The following is a 23,479-nucleotide window of genomic DNA, read 5'->3' as shown; positions in this document are numbered from 1 at the left end:
GAGCACATTTGCCAATAATACCAATAATACAGTCTAAGGAGAATATGAAGCCCCCACTGTGGGATGTTCATTGTGCAAGGCCAGAAAATTTAAAGCAGTGATAAATGCATTAAGTTACATTTCACAAATCATTAAGTAATGCTGAATTCTACCCTTAAAACACCCAACTTGACAATGCAACCCTCCTCACAGAGGGGTGATCCCCCAAGCAGACATGGCAAAGCACCGTGCTGCATTATATAACAACATTTTCCAGAGGAATGAGCAGAGCATTCTCTGTGATGCACAGGGAGCATACAAGCTGTCACTGTGCACTCAGCAGCCTCCTCTATGGGGACTGTGCAGCTGAACCAAGTCGCCTGTAGGTGTATTAAAAGGAAGAATAAATGACATTCAAGTAACATCTATGTTTTGAAATGCAGGTAGTGCCCAGCATCACTGCATTGCCTAATTGAAATCCACAGGAACTCAAGGCAACACCCATCCAGAGGTAAACGACCCTCACACATGCAGCTCAGATATCACCTCTGCCTTCCTAGGGAGCTGGTAGAGATTGCTCTGCACTGCAACACCCTCTTTCTGCACCAGCTAAGCACCATGATTTATATGTGCTGGCATTCATACCAGGGGAGGGCAAATAGAAAAGAAACACAAAACTCCATCTAATCTAATATCTCATCCCACTTAAGAACTTTCAAGGGCTTGTCAGCTGATGAGGTCTGCTGCTGGCATTGAGTATTGCCAGTGCTCGCCTTCTTGCTCTGTGCTCCAACCACCCCAGTAACAGAGCGGAAAATCTTCATAAATCCTCCCTGTTATATTCAATCTGGAAAATAACCACTGGGACAAAATGCTTTGGAGCTTTTCATTTTTATACTCATCAAAATAATTAAGGAACTGAGACTGACATTAGAGGTTTTTTTTTCTGGGGTTTTCCATGTCCTTGTTAAGAGGTTCCAAGGCTGACATGACTCAGAAATTTAGAGCTCATTATACAGAACCACTGAAATTAGTATTCTGTTCATGGGCTTAATAGGTATTTAAGCAATGTAAGAGACAGGTTTTGTTTTGTTCTTTTCTAATTGATAGAATAAACTGTATTCAAATGCTCAGAAAGTCTCACTTGTCTGCAAAGCAGAGGGAGATGAATGAGCCAAGCACAAACAGTCCTAGGGCCCTTTGTTGCCAATAAGTGGGTTTCCTCCTCCGTCTCCAAGCCTTTCGTAATTAAAGATAGCAGCTCACCTAATGCTCAGAAAACGCCATAAGCATTTGTTTTCATTAAGGCTCATATTGGGAAGCCACGTTGAATAAAACCTAGCAGAAAAACACTTGAGTAGAAAAGGTTGGGATGGTCCAGAGAAACAGCAGAATAAAGAAGGAGGAAGAAAACAAAGCAGAAAAGTCACCCACTAATTCATGCATCCTGGACTGACTAACGATCGGTAAAGTACAGAGAGGTACACAAACAGAAAATGGATTTCTGTTTTAAGGACTTAAGGGTTCTGTGCTTTTCATACAAAAACCAGCAAACTGTCAGAAAAGGTTACCTCAGAAGAGCAAAACATTGTTCACACTACGTTAGAAAAAATGAACCTGAGTGAGAAAAGCAAAGAGGGATTCTGCAACCTTTATTAGTAACTCGGGTGGGAGGGGCTGGGGTGTCCCGGAAGGCAAGAGAAGACTTTCTTTTTCCTATATTTTATTTGGAATCATGAATAACACTGCCCTACAGCTTCAGCACCTGCCTTCTTGATCTACTTCCGTGAAGCATCTTGCTAGAATATGCTCTCCATAATTTTGCCCTTCCCTCTCATCCCCAAGAAAGGTGTCCAACTCAACAGGATATTCTACTTGAATTGGGAAAAAATATTCCTGAATGTGTGTGTGTCCTCAAGCCTCAACTTAAAGGAATTTTTGTCAGTCTGCTTTTTAAGCTGGGAATGGCAAGTTGTAAAAGACATGTTCCTGAGCAGTGAGAGGTCTTGGGGAAAAAGAACATCCAGAGGAAAGGATAGGTCAGAACAAGCACATGGTATCAGGGTGTGGAAATCTGCCCAGATACTGAAATACTGCTGCCTGTCCTCATGTCAAACTAAAGGGCCTTTAAAAATCGTTATATGAAGATATGGTATGTGAAGATTACATTCGCACTTCCTTTTTGAAGACATAGTAACAAGAAGCTGTAACAAATTCCCTTTCAACTTGCCTTTTTTATGTTAAAAATTAGAAATAATGATGTGACAGAGCTGCATTTCTAACATCAGAGCTCAGTCTCAGGAAAAGAAACTTCATCTCCCAGAGCTGAGAAGAAACAAGAAACAGCAACAGATCCAGACCCAGCCTTTCTCCCCATTCCATCCCAGAAACTTCCTCCCTCTGTATCAAGAAGACCAAGTACTTCGGTAGTGACCTATGAGTGTTTTGTTCAAACTGGGAAATTAGCATACAGCTGCATCCCCAGGCTGGCAAGAGGGCTTTGAATGGCACATAAAAAACTGATAGAGGAGCAAATCAATCTGAAGTCTTGAACTGCAGACACCAGGTAACACCATGGAATCACACACACACACCAAACAGCAAAAGTTGAAGTTTCCTGAAACTAAGATGTTTCAAAGTAAGGAGTTGGGAACCAGTGTTCAAGAAGATGCAACTAATAAGCTGAAAATAATGACCATAATTGAGAGTAAAGTTCCATATTAAGAAGTTTCTGTGACTTGAAATAACAGGAACACAGGATGGCTTAGGATACAAGGGGTAGTTTTGTTACAAAATATTGAGATAATTTCAGTGAATTACCCCACAACACTGGAAGAAAAGTGTAAAAGAGAGGTTATTCCATTTTTTACTATGAATGGAATATTCTCTTTGTAGTCCTACTGAATTTGTAACCCTGCACAGCTGCAGCTTCGGGGCAAACGATGCAACGCAGGACCTCCAACGCAGACTCTGTGCAAAAGGCTTCAAACGAGCAATCCTGTGGGTGAAGAGAGAGGATGCCTTCCTCTGCCACTGAAACACCCAAGCACCCAACAAGTGTGAAACCCAGGCTGGCAGACATCCACTCAATGAACAATTTCTCAGACTTCACACTGCCCGCCTTGAGCAGAGGCAGCAAGATGACCAAGCCAGGTAAGAGCCTGCGGAAACACACGGCAGAGGGTGCATGGCATCGCTTCCCGATGGCTCGTTCTGTGGTGTAAAACTGCAGCGGCCTTACACACAGTATGATAATTGAAAAGGAAAATAAACAAGACTCTCTAAAGGGCTGCTCCAAGCACAGTCAAAACCACAGGCACTTAATTTATAGCTTTCTTCAGACTGCAGACATCTTAGGAAAATGTCCAATCCACGGAAATCAATAATAAATAAGCACTTGCAGTGGATGCAGGAATTAAGTCTTGTTATTTAAAAATGGATTTGAATGCAGTTGTGCTGACAAAGCACTCTCAAAATCCTCCTTTGGGGAGAGAATTTACTTTTTGTTTATTTATGAATATATATGTTAATTTAAGATCAGAAAAAGTAAGAGCAATAAATAAAGCCTAAAGTAGACCCATATTCAACACAGATATAAATAATATAATTTACTTATACTTTGCCCTTGAAAACAATAAACAACTCCTACTCCAATCTTTCACTGCTCAAAACTCTGCCAATTATACTTGAAGATGGAAGAGACATAGAGCCATTAGGTTCTGTGCAAGGCCACACAAGAACCTGAACACAAGGCGACCTGGTACCTGGGCTGCATACAGATACTGTGGGTTGTACTGCCCAAAGAAGAACAAATGTTTGAATTTATGTTTTAGGAGGTTCCTGCAACCAAAAGCTTCAAGGAAAAACCAAACTTTTTTTTGACATGGGGTTTTTTTCTGAATTACTTCAATTGATTTGTCTGATAAGGAGAGTGTGACCTTTACTCAAATGCTATTTCCCCTCTTTTTCCATTTCTCATCTGATTCACCTTTAAAGTTTATTTTGTAGTCTACCTGGAAACTGGAAGCAATTAAATACTCTTAATCTGAGATGGCATATAGCACATGTTTCAAAAGTGAATTTAACAGCAGGATTTCTATGTAACAGAAATGAAATAAAATGGGTAAAAATCAAACTTAAATTGCATGGTAACATTTGCCTATACATCACTTAATACTTTAACTTTCAGGTAATGAGAGGATTTCACAGGCCTAGGGATATAAAAGTGAGAGTCTCAGAAATTGTGCCATACCTAGTTTGTCTTCTTGTTCTGTTACAAATTAACCAGGTGGGATGAACTTTCAAGGAAAATCAATAGTGGTCAATTTTTCTAGTGTAAGACAAACATAAGAACTCCATCCACACCAAGACACTGCAATTAGAGGGCCAGGTTGATTTCAGGTTTCTGACCTAAGAATCAGGGAGGCTGAAAGATTTCTCAATCTCTGTTAGAGAACCTCATGATTTTCAATGTGCAGGTGTAAAGAAGATGTCACTAAAAATAGAAGTAATCAAGAAAGTCCCAGCTGCTTACTTTAACAGCGAACTAGACGTATGCAAAAGAAAAACATGAGACTCCCTTCTAAAAAAAAGAGTTGATTAAAATTTTAGAGTAATTTATTTTAAAATGCACATTTTGCTTGACAACTTGCAGAACAAATTGTGAGGAGGCCAGGAATAATCTAAAGCATAATAAACGAGCACAGCAGACAAAAGTAAAGGGTTTCAGAGTCTCTTTCTTGCCTCACAAGGAATAGGAAAGGCCAAAGGAAATGACATTGCTTGCTTGCTTAGAACAAAATTGAGACTACTGTTATCTCAGAGGGCTGAGTTGATCAGGGTACCCAGTCACCCCTAGAGGGACTGATGCTGCTCCTGTCCATCTTTTTTCCCAAAGCCACCTCTGCTGTGCTCCCTGTGGTGCCCAGGGAATCTGTCCAATACCAGCTCCACTGACCCTGCAGAAAACCACCTACCTTTGCTTGGGCCAGGTGACAAACCATGCCAGACCCAGCACAAACGGCATCAAGGGAAGGACATGCTTCCTTTTTATGTATCACCTGTGGGCTTTCAGGCTGCAGTTTCAACCCACCACTCTCAGTGGGAGGCAAAGAGATTTGCATTATCTGACCAAGAGCCCAAGGTAGGTTATTTATGCAGTTGTAACACAAAGGGTCTTCTCAGTAGGCTCCTGATTGTGCAGAGCCACAGGTGACAGGGCATAGCACTCAGCAGGCCAAAGAAAAACAGTAACATCACAATCACCCCCTAGGGCAAGATGTCTCCAAAGAAAGAGGGGAAAAGCCTCTGAAGATACAGCTACCATAAGAAACACATCCATCAAAAGAGCAGCACAGCTTTCCAGGTGGGATGTCTGCTCAGACAGGCAGTTATGGTAAAACTTCTTGGCTGGAGAGCCCATTTCAAATCTAACTCATTCAGCAAAGCAGTGATATCGAATCACAGACACCAAATGAAACAGTGCCTCCCCCAAAGAAGGGGTTTAGAAATACAAAAGTACACATGCAAAGGAAAGTATCTGTTGCAGAATAACTGACTACCCAAACATCCGTGTTTCTCTGTTAACTGGAATATATATAGCTGTATATAAAGAGCTATCAAATTATGATGAGGTGCAAAGAAAAGTCTCTCTGACTTAAAAGGCTAATGATGTGTTGTCTCAAGTTTTCATTTCTTCACCCGAGAAATTTTTCCTTGCACCAGAATATGTTTATATTAAATTCCAAAAGCTGCCATTTAAAATAAATGAATTCTAAAAGCTGTCCTTGACACTCAGCATACATACACACAAATGTTACCAGTTGATTCATTTTACAGAATTATGACTTCAATGAACAGCTCTTCAACTGTGAAGAAAGATCAAATCAGATAATAGCTCCAGAAGTGACCCTTTAAACTAGGCACCTCCTCACTTCCTACTCATATACCAAATTTTTCATTCATATAAACAAATACCTACAGGATTTCATGAAAATGAAAGCATTACAGGCAAATTACATGTTGCAACAGAAGAGATATTACAAACAAAGTCTGTACAAAGTCTACTTACTTTATTGAAAAGATAAATAACAGCTGCAGGAGCTCCTAGCAAAGGAGAAGGGCAAGGGGCGAGAAAAGGGAGAATGGACAGATATCTCCATAGTAACTATAACTATGAAACTCAGGGGAGAACTCATCTGAAAGCTGAAAGAAGGATGCTACCAGAGAAAATAGACTGTAATATAACTGGAAAAAAATAAGAAACTTCCAAATAATTTTCCACATGGTCAAAGGTCCCTTAAGCTTTAGTTTATTTAATCAGAGCCAAGAACAAATACCAAGAGAGAAGAGCAAAGAAAAAAAGCATAAAATCAAAACATAATCCTGACATGACCATTACTGTACAAATTATTAAACAATAAACATACTGCTAAAAAACCTAAATATACAAATGTTCAGGCTAAGAAGAAAAAAACAATTAGTTTCCCTCAGGAAATTCTGTGCTACTGGATGCAACAATGAAGAAGAGAAAGGAAAAGCACCATACCAGCATAAGCTAGGGGATATGTGTAAAATTCCTGTGATTTTTCTATCCAATACAAGAGACCTGAGAAGATTCTAAAGGAGATATTTACCATATGGAGATTAATACTTCTCAAACTCAGTCCACACTCAGAGAACTCCTGCAATCCCAATCTGAGATGCTGGTGACACAAGACTGACCTATTTCTGAGCAGTATTCATACAGCTCCAGGCCTCTGTCATCCATCTGAGAGCCTCAAAGGCCCACACCCTTACCTGGAATCTTGATCTGATCCATAAAAAACATTAATATCCACACTGCTGTCAGTTTCAGTGAATCAGCAGTAGCCCACATTTATGCTGCCATTTGCAAGGAACATGTGGAGAATATATTCCTATCATTTACATATTGTCCACATCAGCCACATATATTCCTGCTCTGGAATAAATGGTGAACAGGATTTACTATAGTTCAGTGTATGCCAAACCAGTATACAGTATGAATATAATCTTCAAATGCTAATTTAAAAAAGCCAACCAAACCAACAAACCCAAAACCCAAAATAAAGCAGCAACAAAACAAAACAGTCCACCACCAATATTCTTAAAACTCAGCATATTAGGACACACTTCCGCTTTAAAATATTGGAATGATGCTGGCTCTCCTTTTTACTATCATTCATTATCTTTGCACAGAACATGGGACCACAACAGATGTAGCAAAGAGTTATGTTAGCCCAAACATCAGGCTACAGTTTTATACCAACAATGGTGTATTTGCATTAAAAAAATTTCTTTCACACTGGCAAACAAATTTGCTTTTTAAAGTGTCTTTTTCAACTATTTCCTATGTCATTTTAGAGCAACCTCTCCCTGGTATTAAAGCAACCAACATCTGGCCTGCCATACACCTGGTGAGAGATGAATTATGTGAATCACAGTTATGGGATGGGTTAGCAGGCAGCTGAAGGAGTGTTTGCCATAGACAGAATGAAAGAAACAACTCCATCCATCCCATCTGGTTTGGAAGCTTCCTTGATCCCTCAGTCAATGAGTCCAAACTCAAGGTCATGAAGACCTTTCCCTGCAACTCTGACTTCTGAGAAGGTGGCAGGTGACAACAAGCAAGTTGGAATTGGACATGGCGTAACACATGTTAGGATGCTACAAATCATATCTTCATAATTATTAAATCACTACTCAAACAAGTTGTTTACATAGCTGCCTACCCACAAAGTTCAAGTGTTCCCAGGTTATTGTACCTTGTTATATCTTTGCATGTTGGATAGAAGAATTCATGTCACAACTACTGTTTGTTCCTTATGAAAATACTGAAAGAACATTAATCACCCCATTTCTTCCTTTTCAAACTATATACAATGATCTTCTTGACTTGCATTATAAAGCAGGTAATCTGTCTTTTTACTATTCCTCTGCAAATCCACTCCAATGGACTATTATTGCTTTGTTTATAAGGCTTGTTATTTAAATATAAATGTGCAGCACTGAAAATATATTCCAATCATACCAGCATTCCCAGAAGGGGGGCGGGGGGAGTGGTAAAAAAATTATTACACATAAATCTCATTGCCATTTTGGTTTTATTGTGGATTAATGCAGTTCTTCATACACAAACAACTAGTGCAGATTTGCACTGCCTACTGAAATTAGAAAAAAATAACAGAAGCACCTGGTTGGTAAGTGGGCTTACATTGTGTTGTAGCAGGCAACAGCTGAACACAAATACATTATATAGTGCTCCAATTAGTGAAAAGACTATTCACTAAAAAGGTCCTGGAAAAACACTTTGATATTACGAGCAGTCTCCTGCTTTCACACCCGAGTCATAATACACTGCTCTCTCCATCACCTACAATACCAAGCAGAAATCCCTCACAAACTTACAAATGTGGGAACAGGATTGACCTTGTTTTACATCTTGCATGAAAGGTGCTAAGTCTAGTGCTAAAGAGACTGTTCATTATTAACTATAAAAACAATTTGACAAAAAGAAAAAGAAAAGAAAAAAAAGAGGGAAAACCCCCCCATCCCTAAGTCCCCTCAACCTTTTGACAGCTCTACTGCAAGAAAGTCTTTTGCAAATCAAGTTGAAAAGGATGTATCACTAAAAGAAACCCCTTAAATTAGCAGCTTTCCTAATATGCAAAAGCTTGCCTACCCTTGACTGGCTTTTTTTTTATGCTGAGGGTGCAAAACAGCTCTGCCAGCCTAGCAGCTGTGCAGCCACCAGCCAAGGGAGATCAGCATGCTTGTCTCCCCCGCTCCTTGGACACATACTCCCACCACCTTCTCATCTGACAAACCTTAACCCTCCTGTAGCTCCACAGTGAGCCAGCAGTTCAGGGAGTTAAACCACCATCTAAAAATAAAATTCAAAAAAAAGGAGAAAGGAGGAGGCAGCAGGGAGGCAGCGCAAGGCAAAGAGCAGGAGCGCATCCCATGGGCTGGCCTTGCTGCAGTGCACAATCACACTTCTGACTGTCACATGCCTGAGACCGTTAGCAGAAAGCTGCTGTATTAATTAAAGGCCTCAGAAGGTTCCTAATAAGCAATTTCTGGCCAATCTAGCTGTGACAGCTTAAAATGCTAGTGCTCCCCAGTGGGTTGTTCCCTTCTCCTGCAGCCAACAGCCTTCCCAGCAAAAGAACTGGACAAAGTGTCTTCTCCCAGGAGCCCTGCACACCCTTGGACCAGCGGGCAATGTCCATCCACTCTGTTGAGCAAACTTCCCTAACTCCAATTTTTTCCCTAACTAAGCCAATATCTTTTCTCCCTTAACACAGAGAATATTCTAACATTTAATTAAAAAAAAAAAAAAAAAAACCTGCTTTGAACTTTAACAGTTACCAAAATCAGTCAACCTCTTCCCGCCCCGTACAGCCCTCTACTAACACAATTTCACAATAAAAGATAAATGCATTTGTGCATTTGGCAATTCCCTGTGTGAGCTTCTGGGAAGGGGGCCATGTAAATGAGCAGCCACCTGATTAGTAAGAGGAAGCAAGCAATAGCCTGTTACCACCGAAGATCAACATACAGTCACATCAAGTCTGCTCCGCATGTCCCTTCCCCAAAATCTCAAATTAATAAAGCAAAACCACTATGTTGAGTAAGATGGGCAATTCATTCCTAAAAAACCTACAGCTGTCTCTGCACACTGTTATTAATTGCCAGTGGTTGTAGTCTTTAGAGTTGCCCATAAAAATGTACGAGCATCCAGCACAGAGACCAAGCACCTTTGGCCAGTTACTTATTGATTTTCTCAACTGAGAATCATAGCTAGAAACTGGAGATTCACAACAAAAACATGCAGCTACGTGGAAGCTAATAACCTCCTTCAGCAATAACTTTTTGTTAATAGGTTTTGAAAAATGTGTGATCTTTACATGGTGAGACCACCTGATCTGGTTGTTTATCAAGCCCATGCACCAACAGTTTTGTTCATCTCTCCCCAAAGCACTGAACAAACCAGCAACTTCTCTCATTTACATGGCAACTAGACAGCAATCCATTGCACAACAGATTCAGTGCAACATGTAAATGCTTGGCTTTTGCCAGATGTCAGAATAAAATGCTGGCACTTTTCACCTTTACTGGCTGAAAGCAATATTTACCACTTAGGATTACCCTGCTGCTTCCCCTCAGACCTGGCCACTAGTAATACACACAGCTCAGATCAAAGCAAGTGTTTTCCATCCTTTTGAGTGCAAACTCAAACAAATAGAAGTATTTTTAAAGTACTGAACTTGCCACTACTGCCACTACTAATCCTCCCCAAACTCCATTTGCACTGTAAGAAGGGCTTACAGTTTTTGGACTAATCTGGAGGCTGTTAAGGGGCAAAGCTGTACATGTACTCCTTCTCCTCTTTATCACCACCACCAGCTGAAATCTGCAGCACCACAAATACTGTTACAGTAGAAAATTATAGATGTTAAAAAAGAAATAGAGATGGGAATTTTTGCATCAGATTCAAACCTGGTTGTGTAAGAAGCTTCCTCCAGTCCCCAGAGAGCAACGGTATCAATTAGTGACTGACTAGCTGGAACCACTTGAAGCCTAACAATGTCAGGCTACTGCATTCAAAAACCCTGCTCCATCAAACAAAGTGAGTTTCCAAACAAAATCTGCAGTATTATATTAAATCTGCACGCTTTCACCATAACAGCCATCTCCTTCCTTCCACCACAGCACTCTTTATGGCTCTTCAATCAAGTTATGTTACTAGAAAAGGGGTTGAAACTGGAAAATAAATAGATTGATAAACCTTAAGGTGTGCTTGGCTAGGGGTTCTGCTGTTGTGTTATTCTGTTTGGCATATCTATGTGAAAAAAGGAGTGCTTGTCAGTGATGTTTTCACTAGTCCACAGCCAGGCTGGTAGGGATTTACCTCCCCCACAGATACCTGCCAGCACCTACACATCTACAGCTAAGTCCAGGAACTCATTGGGAGCATACACTCACTAGTTTTTGACCCAAGGAAAATCTACAACAGGGATGACTGGCACAGTGAGACCACAAGGCAATGTTCACTGCTAGGAAATTCTCCCTCTACCCAGTTTGCTACAAGAATTTACACTTGCTGTTCGTCCAGGCTCTTGAGCAATCTATCGCTGAAACTGGAGGATGCAATCTAAAACCACGCATATGCTGCACACATGCATGAATCCCTATGCCCTTTCTGTAAGGTGACCTGCTCAAGGCAGGGGAACAAAATGCTGCCAGGTTAGTGCCTGAACTGATGGGCAGGAGCCAGAAGACTCCTAGACACAGCAGCTAGAAGAGGCAGGAAGAAGAAACTGGGAAAGGATTGCCTCCACAGTACCAGCCTGCCATTTCACTGAAGAACTGGTTTGACCTTTCAGAAGAACTGAAAGGTCAAACCAGAGTCTTCAACTACTAAAGAAACTGGAGCCCTTTACAACAGATTCCTGTATTTACTATGCTTATTTCCTTAGCGCTGTTTCCATCACGAGTGTGAAATACAGGTGACTTATTCCTCTAGAAGAATAAGTCAAAACAGGTTCAAGCTTCTGAAAAACCATTCCTGCCATGCACCAAAAAAATACCCTCATCAAAAAAACAAACAACAGCAACAATCCCCCCCAAAAAAACCCAAACAAATGAAAACAAACAAACAAAAAAAACCCCCACAAAAAATCACAAAAAAACCCCACAAACCAACTCAACAAAACCCTGCAAGCTGTAAGAAATAAGTAATAATTTACATATAATGGTCAGTTCAGAGTACATTGCTAAAGCTACAGTTTTTAAATGTGTATTTTATCACAAGATTGTCACTAGTTATACACACAGCTGAACGGACAACTGAAAAGTTTGATTTTGAGAAACCCTGGGGGAAGACAAGGAGGACATAACTTGTCAAAACTTGGTAAGCTGAGGCAGTCAGCCCACAGATTCCATTTTAGTCCTATTTGCCCCCTCATCACTTTCCTGCATGTTTTTTGTTTACCCAATTATCCTGACACAACTCTTTCTAGGATTGCAAAATAACCTGAATTGAAGAAGCACTCAAGCATATTCAGCTAAACAAAACAAAAAGCCTAAAAGGAAATAAGAAGATAACATAAAACACTCAACATGCTCCACCTACAGCTTAAGAGAAGGAGCCCTGAAAAGGTCTGCCTGCAAAAAGGAAGCTCAGGGAGGAAGAAAAAATAGACCTAAGTCTGTGCTGGGTGTAAATGGAAAGAAAACAAGAACAAACTCCTTCACAGCAACAGAGTAACAACTGTAATATTTCAACAGTACATGATGCTTGAAGAAGTAGTGAAATGGTGCCTTGCCTTCCATCAAAGCCAGAAAAGGTTTTTTTCTTGGGTCTGTGTTGAGGCTGGGGTTTTTTGTTCATTTTAATCTGAAAAGTATCAAAGGCACTGAGTTCCCTATTTTTATACCTGAACCACCTAGGCTGCCTCTCGAGGGTCTGAATTCACTCAGCCCAAATCTACCCAATACTCTTCAAGAAACTTTTCACCCAGAGTACTCAGGTGCAGTTTCTGGAGACTGATAATGTAGCAACCCTGCTCATTTCTGAAGCTGGACTGTGCAGGGCACCAGGAGCAGGTACAGTGTAAGGGACAAGCCCTCCTGCCCCTTGCCAGCCCCAAAAGAGGAAGAGGATGTCTCCCTGTTGCACCAGCAGCTGTTCCTACAACCATACTCTGAACAAGAGATTAAAGTCTCATGCAGGTTAAAATGCAGAAATCTGTCAAAAAACCTCATTTCATCTTCTTGCTATGATTTTTGATCCCAACCAGCTTTTGGAAGCTACTCATGGTGCGACCCTGCAAGCCATTATGCCAGCACAGCTGAGGAATGAGGGGCCAAACTAAGTGTACAGGGAAGCAGAAGTTCTTTAAGACAATGTGCAAGCAACAGGCTGGCCATGAAATAATGGCCACGGTCTCCAAGGATCACACCAACAGCAGATGTCACCTAAACAGCTCAGCAGAAACAATTTTCAATCCCCTGTTGTATCTCATAATGCCCAAAATCAGAACACAAATATCTCTGCCCTGACCAGCAGCAAGGTGCAATAAGCCCTGCAAAATTTCTACCAGTATGGAAAACATAAATTTTATATTTATAGATAAATATAAATATATAAAATAATATAAATTAATATAAATTAATATTCTGATACACCTGATGAGCTAAGTGGGCATAATTAGTTAGAGTCTGAGTTTGTTCCAGAAAAGATTGTGGGAGCCAGGGATGGGAAACACTGGAACAGGAACAGAAAGGTGTCCTCCTCCTCACTCCATCACTTTTCAGTGGAATTATAAGGTCATACAGAAAACAGGAATATTTCTTTTGGTTGAAAGATAACTGTTGGTGTTATTATTATTATTACTATATAATTAATTTTTGTTTGAAACTAGGATGTGAGAACTGCAGAGGAAAAAAGGTTGAGGAAGCATTTCTGATTCTCTCTTTTAAGTGGCATTTTCTAGACAGCCTGTTTTCGTTCTTACTTCACAGAGAGGACAACTCCCAGCCTGCATTCTCAGCATATTTTGTGTAATTGATTGGCTTGAGGTCTATGATTTTAACCCACATTTTGCACATTCAGTGACTTCTAGGAAAGAGAAGGCAGCTTACTGCAGCAGTATCTCAAAGCTGTTCTTTGCAACCAATAGCCACTGCACCACATTATTAAGCCGTTCCTCTTCTCAGAGGCATGTTTTGTCTTTTTCTATCTTTTTAACTTTACATGGTTTAATTCACTGAAAAGTAAAAATAACAACAGTAACAGTAACTACTTTAGTGATGCTTTCCTTGAAATTGCACACACATACATATTGACATGGCCTGAGAGGCAAAAGCCAGGAGAGGAGAAAGTCTTCAGGGATTTAAATTAGCATTCATCCACTGTAAAATAACAACTGCTTTTCCATGCTTTCCAAAACAGCAACAAGAACCATCTCTACCAATGGGTGAAGCAAAGTTTGCTATATCTTTGCTGTTCATAGAGAAAATCCATGCTGGAAAGTTCATTTCTGGTAGGGCAGTAGGTGCAATCATACCCTTCTGATAACATAAAAAACAGTCTAAGACAAAAGGGACAAAGAAGAAAGGCTCTACTTTAATCATAATTCACTACTGACCTTTTCCTTGAGGGCCCTTCTTCAAAATCTGAAGAACTAACATCGTTGCTTGTTGAGGACACTTGCGATGCATCGTCCTTCTCATTCTCCAGCTGTTCTGATCCTGGTCCTAATCCTTTAGACTGGCCATTAGTGAGAAGTCCTGCAAAACATGACAAAGGAGTACACAATATTCAAAACCTGCATTGATTTTATAAAAACTCACATGTGACACTTACAATAGAGAGCTGATGCCCAAAGCAACTGCAAATAGATAGACTGATAACATTGATTTTGCATACAGGTACTTAAAAAAAAATTGCCAGCCTGCCTGTTTCTCATTTGGTTAACTCTAACACCCCAATCTAAAATAACTCTAATAGGAGTGTTTGCAATAGTGTTTATAATCCTGTCACATTCAAAAAAGGGACACAGCTTAGTCAAGTTTATCCTTTTTTACAGAATTCCTATGACTAGCATAGATGAGAGCATTTTGCATTTATCTGTGGATTGATATAAAATTAAGCTACCATTTGGTTCAATTTGACATCATCTTGCTCTTCATTCCGGTGCTTCCAACTACTGCAATTTTGATCCTTTGAAAAAAATCCTAAATCCCAAATAAGTGAACATCAAATGTCCATTTCCTGACTTTGATTCCTCTGGCCAAGTGTCACTCATCTACAGATAAACTCCAGACTGCCAGAAAAAGTACAAAGGGCAGCAAAGGTACACAGGCCACAGCTGCCCTCCCTTTTGTGCTTTTTCTCTCCTAGAGCAATAATACAGCAAGCAGAGTCACACAGATGGAAAACAGCATTGGAACTTTGCAAGCATACCATTTAACAAATGTTGTGTATTCTATGCCACCAAGTAACTACAATATAACATGAGTCACAAACAACAGCAGATAGGCAGTGAAACCACTCATACTTAAAGAAGAATTAAAATAGTAGCATACTCTTCAGCAGGCTCTGGGATGAGAGGGAGGAAACAATTTTATTAGCTCACTATTGTTATAAGAGCTTATTACCAGAGGAGCTACAATTTTATCGAGGAGAATGCTTTCTCACCTCTCTACCCAAATAGTTTCAGATATGACATAACAAAGCTTTGTTTCACAGCTGTATTTCCTTAGAGAAATTCCTTAGCCATTGCAGTCTCTATAATTGCACCTTAGAAAAGAAAATGTGGTGAGGAAGATGGGGGGGAAGTGGGGGGCTGTGCTGCCCCTTCCAAGATGAGCCAGGCCAGAGTACTGCACCGAAAACACTTACTAAGAACTGCAGTTTAAGAATTTCCACCAGCACTGTATCAGTGCCACACCATTTCAGAACCCAGTTTTCAGGAAAATCACCATCCAGCACACCAGTGCATTTACTCATTGCATAACTAAGCGTTCAACCAAGCTCACCTCAAAAGAGACAACGAAGCATAACCAGAACAAGAGCAAAGACACCTCCCCCAGTCAGCTGCTGTCTCTAAGTCCTGGAAGCTTGGCCACAGCTGAAGCCAAATGTTCCTTCCCCACAAGGCCATTTATTCACTGCTTGCTTGGACACACTGACTGCCAATGGGCTCTGAACCTCCCCAATTCCAAACTAATCACTCTGAGTGCCCATTTTTAAATCCTAATCCAAAGCCTGCTTCATATCTATCTCTTCTTTTCCCAAACAAAGTTTGCTTATATTAATTCTGAACTACACTATATTTCTCTTGACTTGGGCTATGTGGTGGCCACATGCTGCAGATTTTGCATATACTTTTTTAAAAACTGCGCCTACAAAGTAAAAACATGTTCTGTTTTTTTTCTGCAGAAGAGTCAGTGAACTGGTAGCTCAATTTTTTTTTCCTAATACATAAAGCACAAGTTGAAACTACACACCAATTTTTGCATTAAACTGTCTCTTCTAGCCAGCATAAGACTATCGGGGAGAAGTAAAATGACCCAATTTACATTTATTCTCCCCTTTTGTTGAATTCCTTTTGATAGTTCCTTTTCATTAAAGGGATCTCAAACTGTGACCCACCAAATAAAACAAATTTCAGTATCAGCACATGATACTACAAAAGGGTTTGTAGTGTAAAAACACAATATGACGTGGGGTGACAGCATCCCCTTCAAAGCATTCCCAAGGAAATGAAGGCAAACTTTGAAAAAACACTCAACAGATTATTTTTCTATGCTGAACTCACCCCCACTAAAAGCCCTAGTGCCTAAGTTTATTCTTATAAAAGTTTCAACTTTTGCTTTGCATTTTTCCATGAAACCACTGCTGATAAAATTTACAATTTTTGAACTCCAGAGAAGCCTAAATCAAGCATATCATTTGAGGCCTGACACTCAGTAACTTAACTCTTATGGCAGAATTTGATTAAGTTTTCCAAAAGTAATATTTGTTCTGGAGACTTGCCATATGTAAAACCCAGGAACCTGAAGTATATGAGTCAAGAAAATCACCTTTCAGGCTGTCAACTTGCATGCACTTGGAAGGCAATTTTTATTCATCCCTTCACCTTGCCAAACCATCAGCTCACTTGGGAGACAAGCATGATTTGTGTTCCTCAAGGAAAAAAGTATCAGTTTGCCAGCTATTATTCATCATAAGCAGCACCATTCCAGGCTGCAGTAATATTGCCCATAACTGATGTTAGCTACCGTCCGCTGGAACCAACTAAAACAAGTGCCCTAAAACAGAGGCATAAAACTACAAACCAGAGATACTGATAAATACTGGCAATGGGTATCATGTTCTACAGGTTTTTCAGGGCCAGCATAATTGCAAAATCCACTCTGAAGTGATGAAAGGCACAACCCAAAGCCTCCTTTCAAGCACTGGAGAGAAAGTACATGCTGAAGCAGGCTGTTATAAAGTTTATTGCCACTCAATCATTTTTATATCAAATGCATTCAGCTTGCCCCCAGATACCTTTTCCTTCAAACGCCATTCCTGTTATCTCTAACTGCAATAAGCCATATTCTTTACTGCTGTGCATCAATTGGGAGCTATGAAAGGTCTGGAGGCCTCAGGACAGGATGGGGACCTCACAGCTTTGCCGTGTGATGCTCAGGCACTCCTATCACCAATGATGAGTTGGCCTCAGTGCAGTGGACAGGATATACAGGTCTGCTTGGTGCATGTAAGGAGCATCAACCCATGTGGGTTTGACTCTCCAAGACCAACCAAACACACTACAGGAAGCAGCAGGCATTCATATTTCTTAAAAGCTGAGTACTGCAGTTGTGTATGTATAAAAAGAGAGAAAAGCAGCTGAGTGAGAAAACACTCTTTTGCATAGTCTGGAAAGCTGAACAACTCCAAGGAGTGGCTACTTGAGAGCACTCAGCAACAGTCAAGGAATCAGCAAGCCCTCAAATCAAAGGGACAAATAGTTCCTCTACTGCTTTTCTATGGCTGTGCCTTTCAACCTCTAAACCACAATGCCAGCAAGCCCTGGCTCCTGTCAAAGCCCATGACATTCTCAGCTGCTGAAGAGCTGGCAGAGCCTGTTCCTTGCCCACTAGGCTCATCTCAGCCCCAGTTCTCACTGTCTTCTCCCCTGGCAGCTGGACTCATGACCAACCACCAGACCTGAATAACTGGCAGAATAAATCGGGGTCGATAAAAATAAGACTATATTGTTGTAATAGAAAAATGTTTGTTTTAAAAGTCAAATTAGACTTTTAAAAAAACCCTCATTAAAATTAAATCTGAAAGCACAGCAACTTGCATTATAAGTCAGTGTAGGATTTCATATATTAAAATGACTTACATGAAATAATAATTTATATATACAGAGAAGCAGTGAATATTTGCTGCCAAAGTTTAAAAAGAACTGAAATATGAACGGTTCAAAGTCGCTGAATAAACACTGCCTTAATTAAGTCAGTAATAATGAATTATTTAATTAAGTCACAATACAGGAACTCGTGTATCAAATGACATCTATGATCCCTTAAATACACTGTTCTGGTTCTAACTGATCAAGACTAGACGCCTTCAGAGAAAGGCCAATTACTAATTCCTAATAATTACAAAGGGTAGCTTAAAATCAAACCATGAAGATCTTAACATCCCCTCTAAAATGTATCTTAGTCACATAAATGTCAACTTCACAGTTTTGCTGAATTCGTTTTTAAACTTCCACAAACGCTGCAATACCAAATCACAGTTTTAGATACAGGCTGCTTAAAAAAAAAAAAAAAAAGAATTTCCACTTCTCAGTATTGAGAAAAAGCAGCAAATGTCACTTTTTCATCTATTCTGTTACAAGCCAGAGAAAGCACAAAAGCCCTTTCTGCATACTAGACATTATTACAGAGACTTCTATCACCTCCTATTTATTTGCCTTCCACACTGAATGTTTTCCAATCTGTCTGTGGCTACAAGTTTGTTTTTTCACATGCAGAAGGGCTCTGCTATGAGAGCCGAGCCAAACCCTCTCGGGTGACCCTCACAGAATATGGATATTATGGCTTTACAACCTGCACACAGCACACTCCCTCCTGCTCCCAGGGCAGCCCACCACCCCCTTTGCTCCTCCAACTTTGTAGTTGTTAGCTGAGCAGAGGGCTTGCTGAGCCTACTCCAGCAACTGCAATGTCCTGCTCACCAAAAACAGTATGTAAAGAATAGCTAAATCTCCTTAAATTAGCTTATTACAAGGGGCTTGTGCTGACTCAAGTGGATTGCTTCTCGTAAGAGCCTAGCAAGTAAGATATAACTATTCCAGCACAGGCAGGGCTTCATTTACATTGGTACACATTTGCTGACCTTACTGGTTTTGGTGATACACACACACTTCTGGCAGCCATCTACAATTCTTGTAAACTCTTCTCATGATCTAACTCATCTGTTGTCATCTGGAGAGATGACTGACAAGCACCTGCAGGACAGGTCTTGGGAGCATCTGAAGATGTGATGCAAAATCCCAATACCTGGGAACACACGCAGGCCTGTTTTTACAATAAAAATGATGCTAACTATAAATGAACAGAAGGAAAATTGTTGGGGAAGAGAGGAGCAGAAAGCAGCAACATAAGAGAAGACAGCAAAAATGTAAGGGAGGGTTTGGAGTTAGTTGATTTTAAAAATAGATGAGATTGCAATTACTGGTATGTTCTTCATTATTAGTTACTGAATAATCAGGAAACCAAAGGAGAGCATCTGAGCAAATTTCAGCATCATGTGGTTAGTTAACTAAGTGGTTGGATGAAAAGACTTTTACAATGTTTCCAAAACACTATTTCCACATCACTTACTCTAATGCCAACAAGGCATCTCAGCATGAACATTTCCATGTTCTTACAATAGAGCAACACCTATTTTAGCTCACTGTTTCACAGTCCTAAGGCAGCTTAGGGAAAAAAAATACATTCAATTGTATTTCCAGTCAGTTCCCACAGTCAGAGGCAAGCCACAAAGCCATTATGCTAGGAAAATCAGTATTCAACACCCCACAAACACAAGCCGAAGATATCAAAACCATTATATTACCTAAACAAAGACAATTTCAACATGACTATATTCACAGCTTTCTATATCAGATAACATCAGAGGGTCCACAGTCCAGAGGAGCCATCCTGCAGATCTCAACAATATGTGAAATGTGTAACTCTGCTCCTGGGTGTTTCTTGACTATACAGGGACACTCTCTTCCCACTGCCAACAGATTCTGGGTTGGTTTCCTCCTGGCATCTCTTCCCTGCATTCCTCCCCAATCCCTGCAAGCTGAACCACTCTGGGCTGGTAAAAAAGTCCAGTCTCCAGGGCAAGCAGTAAAACAAACACAAGTTACAGTAAGTTTAAAAAGGGATTTACTCAAGACAGCATTGTCACCATGCTAGCATGACAATGATCCTTATGAGAGCCTGTAACAAATAGCAGAGATTGTATACACATAGGCATGGAGCTAAAGCTCTGTTCCCTTATGGAGTAATATGCCTGTCCAAATTTCAGCTGTGCAGTCTTGGGAGTTGTATAGGAAAGTTTTTTGTTATTTTGTTTAAAAATATTAGTGATTTTTTCTTTCTTTAACATCCCATTTAGGAGAGCTGGCACAAAAGTTAGAAAACAAAGGGTTTGGCTGCAGTGCTATAAAGTCTGAAGGTTAACCACTCCACACCATGGTCTGGAAGTTCAGCACCACCTGAACACAGACAAACTCTTGAGCATAACCACACCATGGAAGATCACCAACATGAATTCTATGCCTAAAGTGCGGAGGCGGGGGGGGAGGAAGGAATTATCTTAATCTATAAGTTTTCATCTCTTTGAATATTTACTCTGGCCACCTATTTCACAGAGGTACAGAATGTTTCACACATATTCTATACACATATCAAAACCAGCAATAGACTGGTGTCTCACAAACACCTCTTGTTTTCCTTCAGTCTTGTAGATATTGCCTACCTAGACTTCAGTATAGTCTTTCACACCATTTCCCACACATTTTCCTGGAGAAGCAGGCTGCTCAAGCTTGGATGGGTGCACTCTTTGCTAGGTTAAAAACTGGATGGCTGGGCCCAGAGAGTGCTGGTGAATGGAGTGAGATGCAGTTGGCAGCTGGACACCCGTGGTGCTCCCCAGGGCTCAGTGTTGGGGCCAGCCCTGTTTAACACCTTCATCCAAGACCTGGGCAAGGGGACTGAGGACACCCTCAGTCACTTCACACACAACACCAGCAGGAGCAGGAGCATTTACCTGCTGAGGGTAGAAAGGTTCTGCAGAGGGATCTGGAGAGGCAGGAGAGCTGCCCAGCAGAAAAGAACCTAGCGGCACTGTTTGACACCTGGCTGAACAAGAGCCAGTCTGTGCCCAGTGATCAAAGGGCCAACAACAGCATGCTGGCCTGCACCAGCCAGGATGACACCTGTGTGTGTACAGAGTGGCCAGCAGGAGCAGGGCAGTGATTGCCCCCTGTACTCAGCACTGGTGAGGCCACACCTTGAGTGCTGTGTTCAGTTTTGGGCCCCTCGCCTCAAGAAAGACATTGAGGGGCTGGAGTGTGTCCAGAGAATGGAAATGGAGCTGGGAAGGGTCTGGAGCACAAATCTGTTGAGAAGCAGCTGAGGGTGCTGTTGAGCCTGGAAAAAACGGGTTTCAGGGGTGACCTTATTGTGTTCTACCACTGCCTGAAAGGAGGCTGTAGCCAGGTTGGGGTTGGTCTCTTCTCCCAGACAGCCAGCAATACGACAAAAGGACATAGCCTCAAGTTGCACCAGGGGGTGTTTAGATGGATATCTGGAAAATTTCTTCATGGAAGAGGGGCTCAAAAGCACTGGTCGAGCCCAGGGAAGTGGTTGAGGCAGCATCCCTGAAGGTATTTAAAAGATGTGTATATGTATGTTACACTTTGGAACACAGGTTAGTGCTGGGTTGACACTTCAATGTGATTATCTTAGAGGTCATTTTCAACCCAAACAATTTTGAATTACAGAGTGCTACAGTTTCTTATAAGCTATCTCTTTATATACAAGTTTATTTGCATATTATAATTAATTAACTGTTTTCACCACTTTTTATAAGTAACAGCCAGCTAGTTGCATGTAATAAAAATCTATATTGCATTGTCTGTAATCCTAAATTTGACTTCTACCAAAACCATCCTTTACACGCTAGACTGTGTGCTGAAGCACTACCAAAATCTTGGCAGACATGTTAAATAAATACATTAATCATTTGATGCTAAGTTTAAACACACGGGTATCTCTAAAACATCTGCAGTCTGCATTAATCAGCACACTGTACTGAGTCACTGTATTTAGCTGTTGTATAGCTATGCACAAAAGATAATTTAGTTTTATAGTGCAAATGCCATCTGTCACATTGTCACAGCATGACAAGGTATCACATTACATATTAAACAGACAACATGCTTCAAAAATAAGGCCTATTTTCATGCTCTGGTTATCTCAGAGACTAAAGAATGGGGTTTTCATGATAGTGACATAATTTAAAAACAAAACAAACCACATTTTTCTCTGGGATAAAAGATATGAATTCCCTGTCCACTTTTTTTAAGATAGTTGTCATAAGGCTATTTTCATCTAATTTGGTAATGCAAAACCACAACAATTTTCTGCCTCTAAATAAAAAAGCCACAGAATGAAACCATCATCATTTATGCTACACGATGCTCTGTGCTGCCACCATGATGGTAATTAACAGCACGTGGGCTCTTCAGATGACAAGCCACTGGACATTAAGTTGATTGTGGTACATAACAGAGCATATGCATAAAGCAGTACCACTATGCCAAAGACTGTTAGCAAATAGCTTGTACAGTCTTCATAACTGACTAGAAGAGTGCTTTTATATGTAGATATACATCATTACCACAGAAGCCAAGCATGAACGACATGACAGCAAAAGATGGGTTTGTCAGCCCGTCAGAAGACCAGATCACCAAAGAGAACTGATTAAATAATACAGGTTGAAAGAAGCTCCTTACTCCTATTACAGCTCCATCCAAAACCACTATTAAGCAATCAAGGACATTTTGTGCCTCTGCGTCCTGCATCTTAGTCCATTACCTGTGTTAATCGAAATTAACGGTTCTGTTTCCACACAGCACTTTCTATGGTGTTTTGTTTTCATCTGGGGGAGTTTGGACTGAGGTTGGGATGCTATTAACTCATAGAAACAGGAATACAACAGTCAAAAATGAACCTAATTTAATTCTGCCAGGAAACTACTCCAGGCCATATTACATACTTCAAGCCCCAGTTTGATTTATGAAAAATGCACCTGAAGGAAATTTAAAACAAAAGAAACTAATAAAGCACCCCAAAAATGCCTCCCAATGTCTGCACTGTATAAATAGAGAAAAACCTCACCTGATATTTGTCCATACTTCTGTTATTTTAAGTTTGGGCTGGTTTTTTTTAAGTATTCAAAGAGACACACTTCTCCGATTAAAGACATTTCTCCACTTGTAAGGAAACAATGAAAACTCTCAACCTCTCATTCCTCCAAGTAAACACATGACCTCTTCTAGAACTTTATGCTTTATAATGGCAGAATGGAGGCCATAGCCTGGGCTCCATGATGGTGTGGCCTGGATGAGGGAGGGATCAAGAGTAACAAACAGGCTGAGCAGCCAGCTAGGTGTTCATTGACAGGTGAGGGAGACACCAGCAGTAATGCTGACCCAAAAAAAGCTGGGGGAACAGACTCATTTCTCTTCAACCCCCTTCCTACAAATGCAGACAACTAAGTCATAGCTTAAAATCACAAATGGCTACTCTTGGATTTTTTTGCAATATTCTTCTTAATTTTACGGAGAGGAGGCTGAGGGAAAGGAAACCTAAGGAACAATTGTCCCCCAAACCCAAAAGCCAGAGC

The 23,479-nt window shown here is 40.6% G+C and overlaps 1 protein-coding gene across 1 annotated transcript in view; it reads right to left on the bottom strand.

Moving 5' to 3' along the window:
* The window catches only part of JARID2 (jumonji and AT-rich interaction domain containing 2), a 210,418-nt gene that overhangs the window by 76,460 nt on the left and 110,479 nt on the right, over positions 1-23,479 (bottom strand). Inside the window, exon 3 of the mRNA XM_063160161.1 lies at positions 14,154-14,295. Within this exon, the coding sequence (XP_063016231.1) occupies positions 14,154-14,295 (142 nt within the window). The remainder of the gene's footprint in view (positions 1-14,153; positions 14,296-23,479) is intronic.

The sequence above is a fragment of the Melospiza melodia genome, chromosome 1 (assembly GCF_035770615.1).
Source record: "Melospiza melodia melodia isolate bMelMel2 chromosome 1, bMelMel2.pri, whole genome shotgun sequence".
Classification (NCBI taxonomy): Eukaryota; Metazoa; Chordata; class Aves; order Passeriformes; family Passerellidae; genus Melospiza; species Melospiza melodia.
The sequence above is the reverse complement of the archived record's forward strand: the minus strand, read 5'-3'. Positions and strand labels throughout refer to the sequence as shown.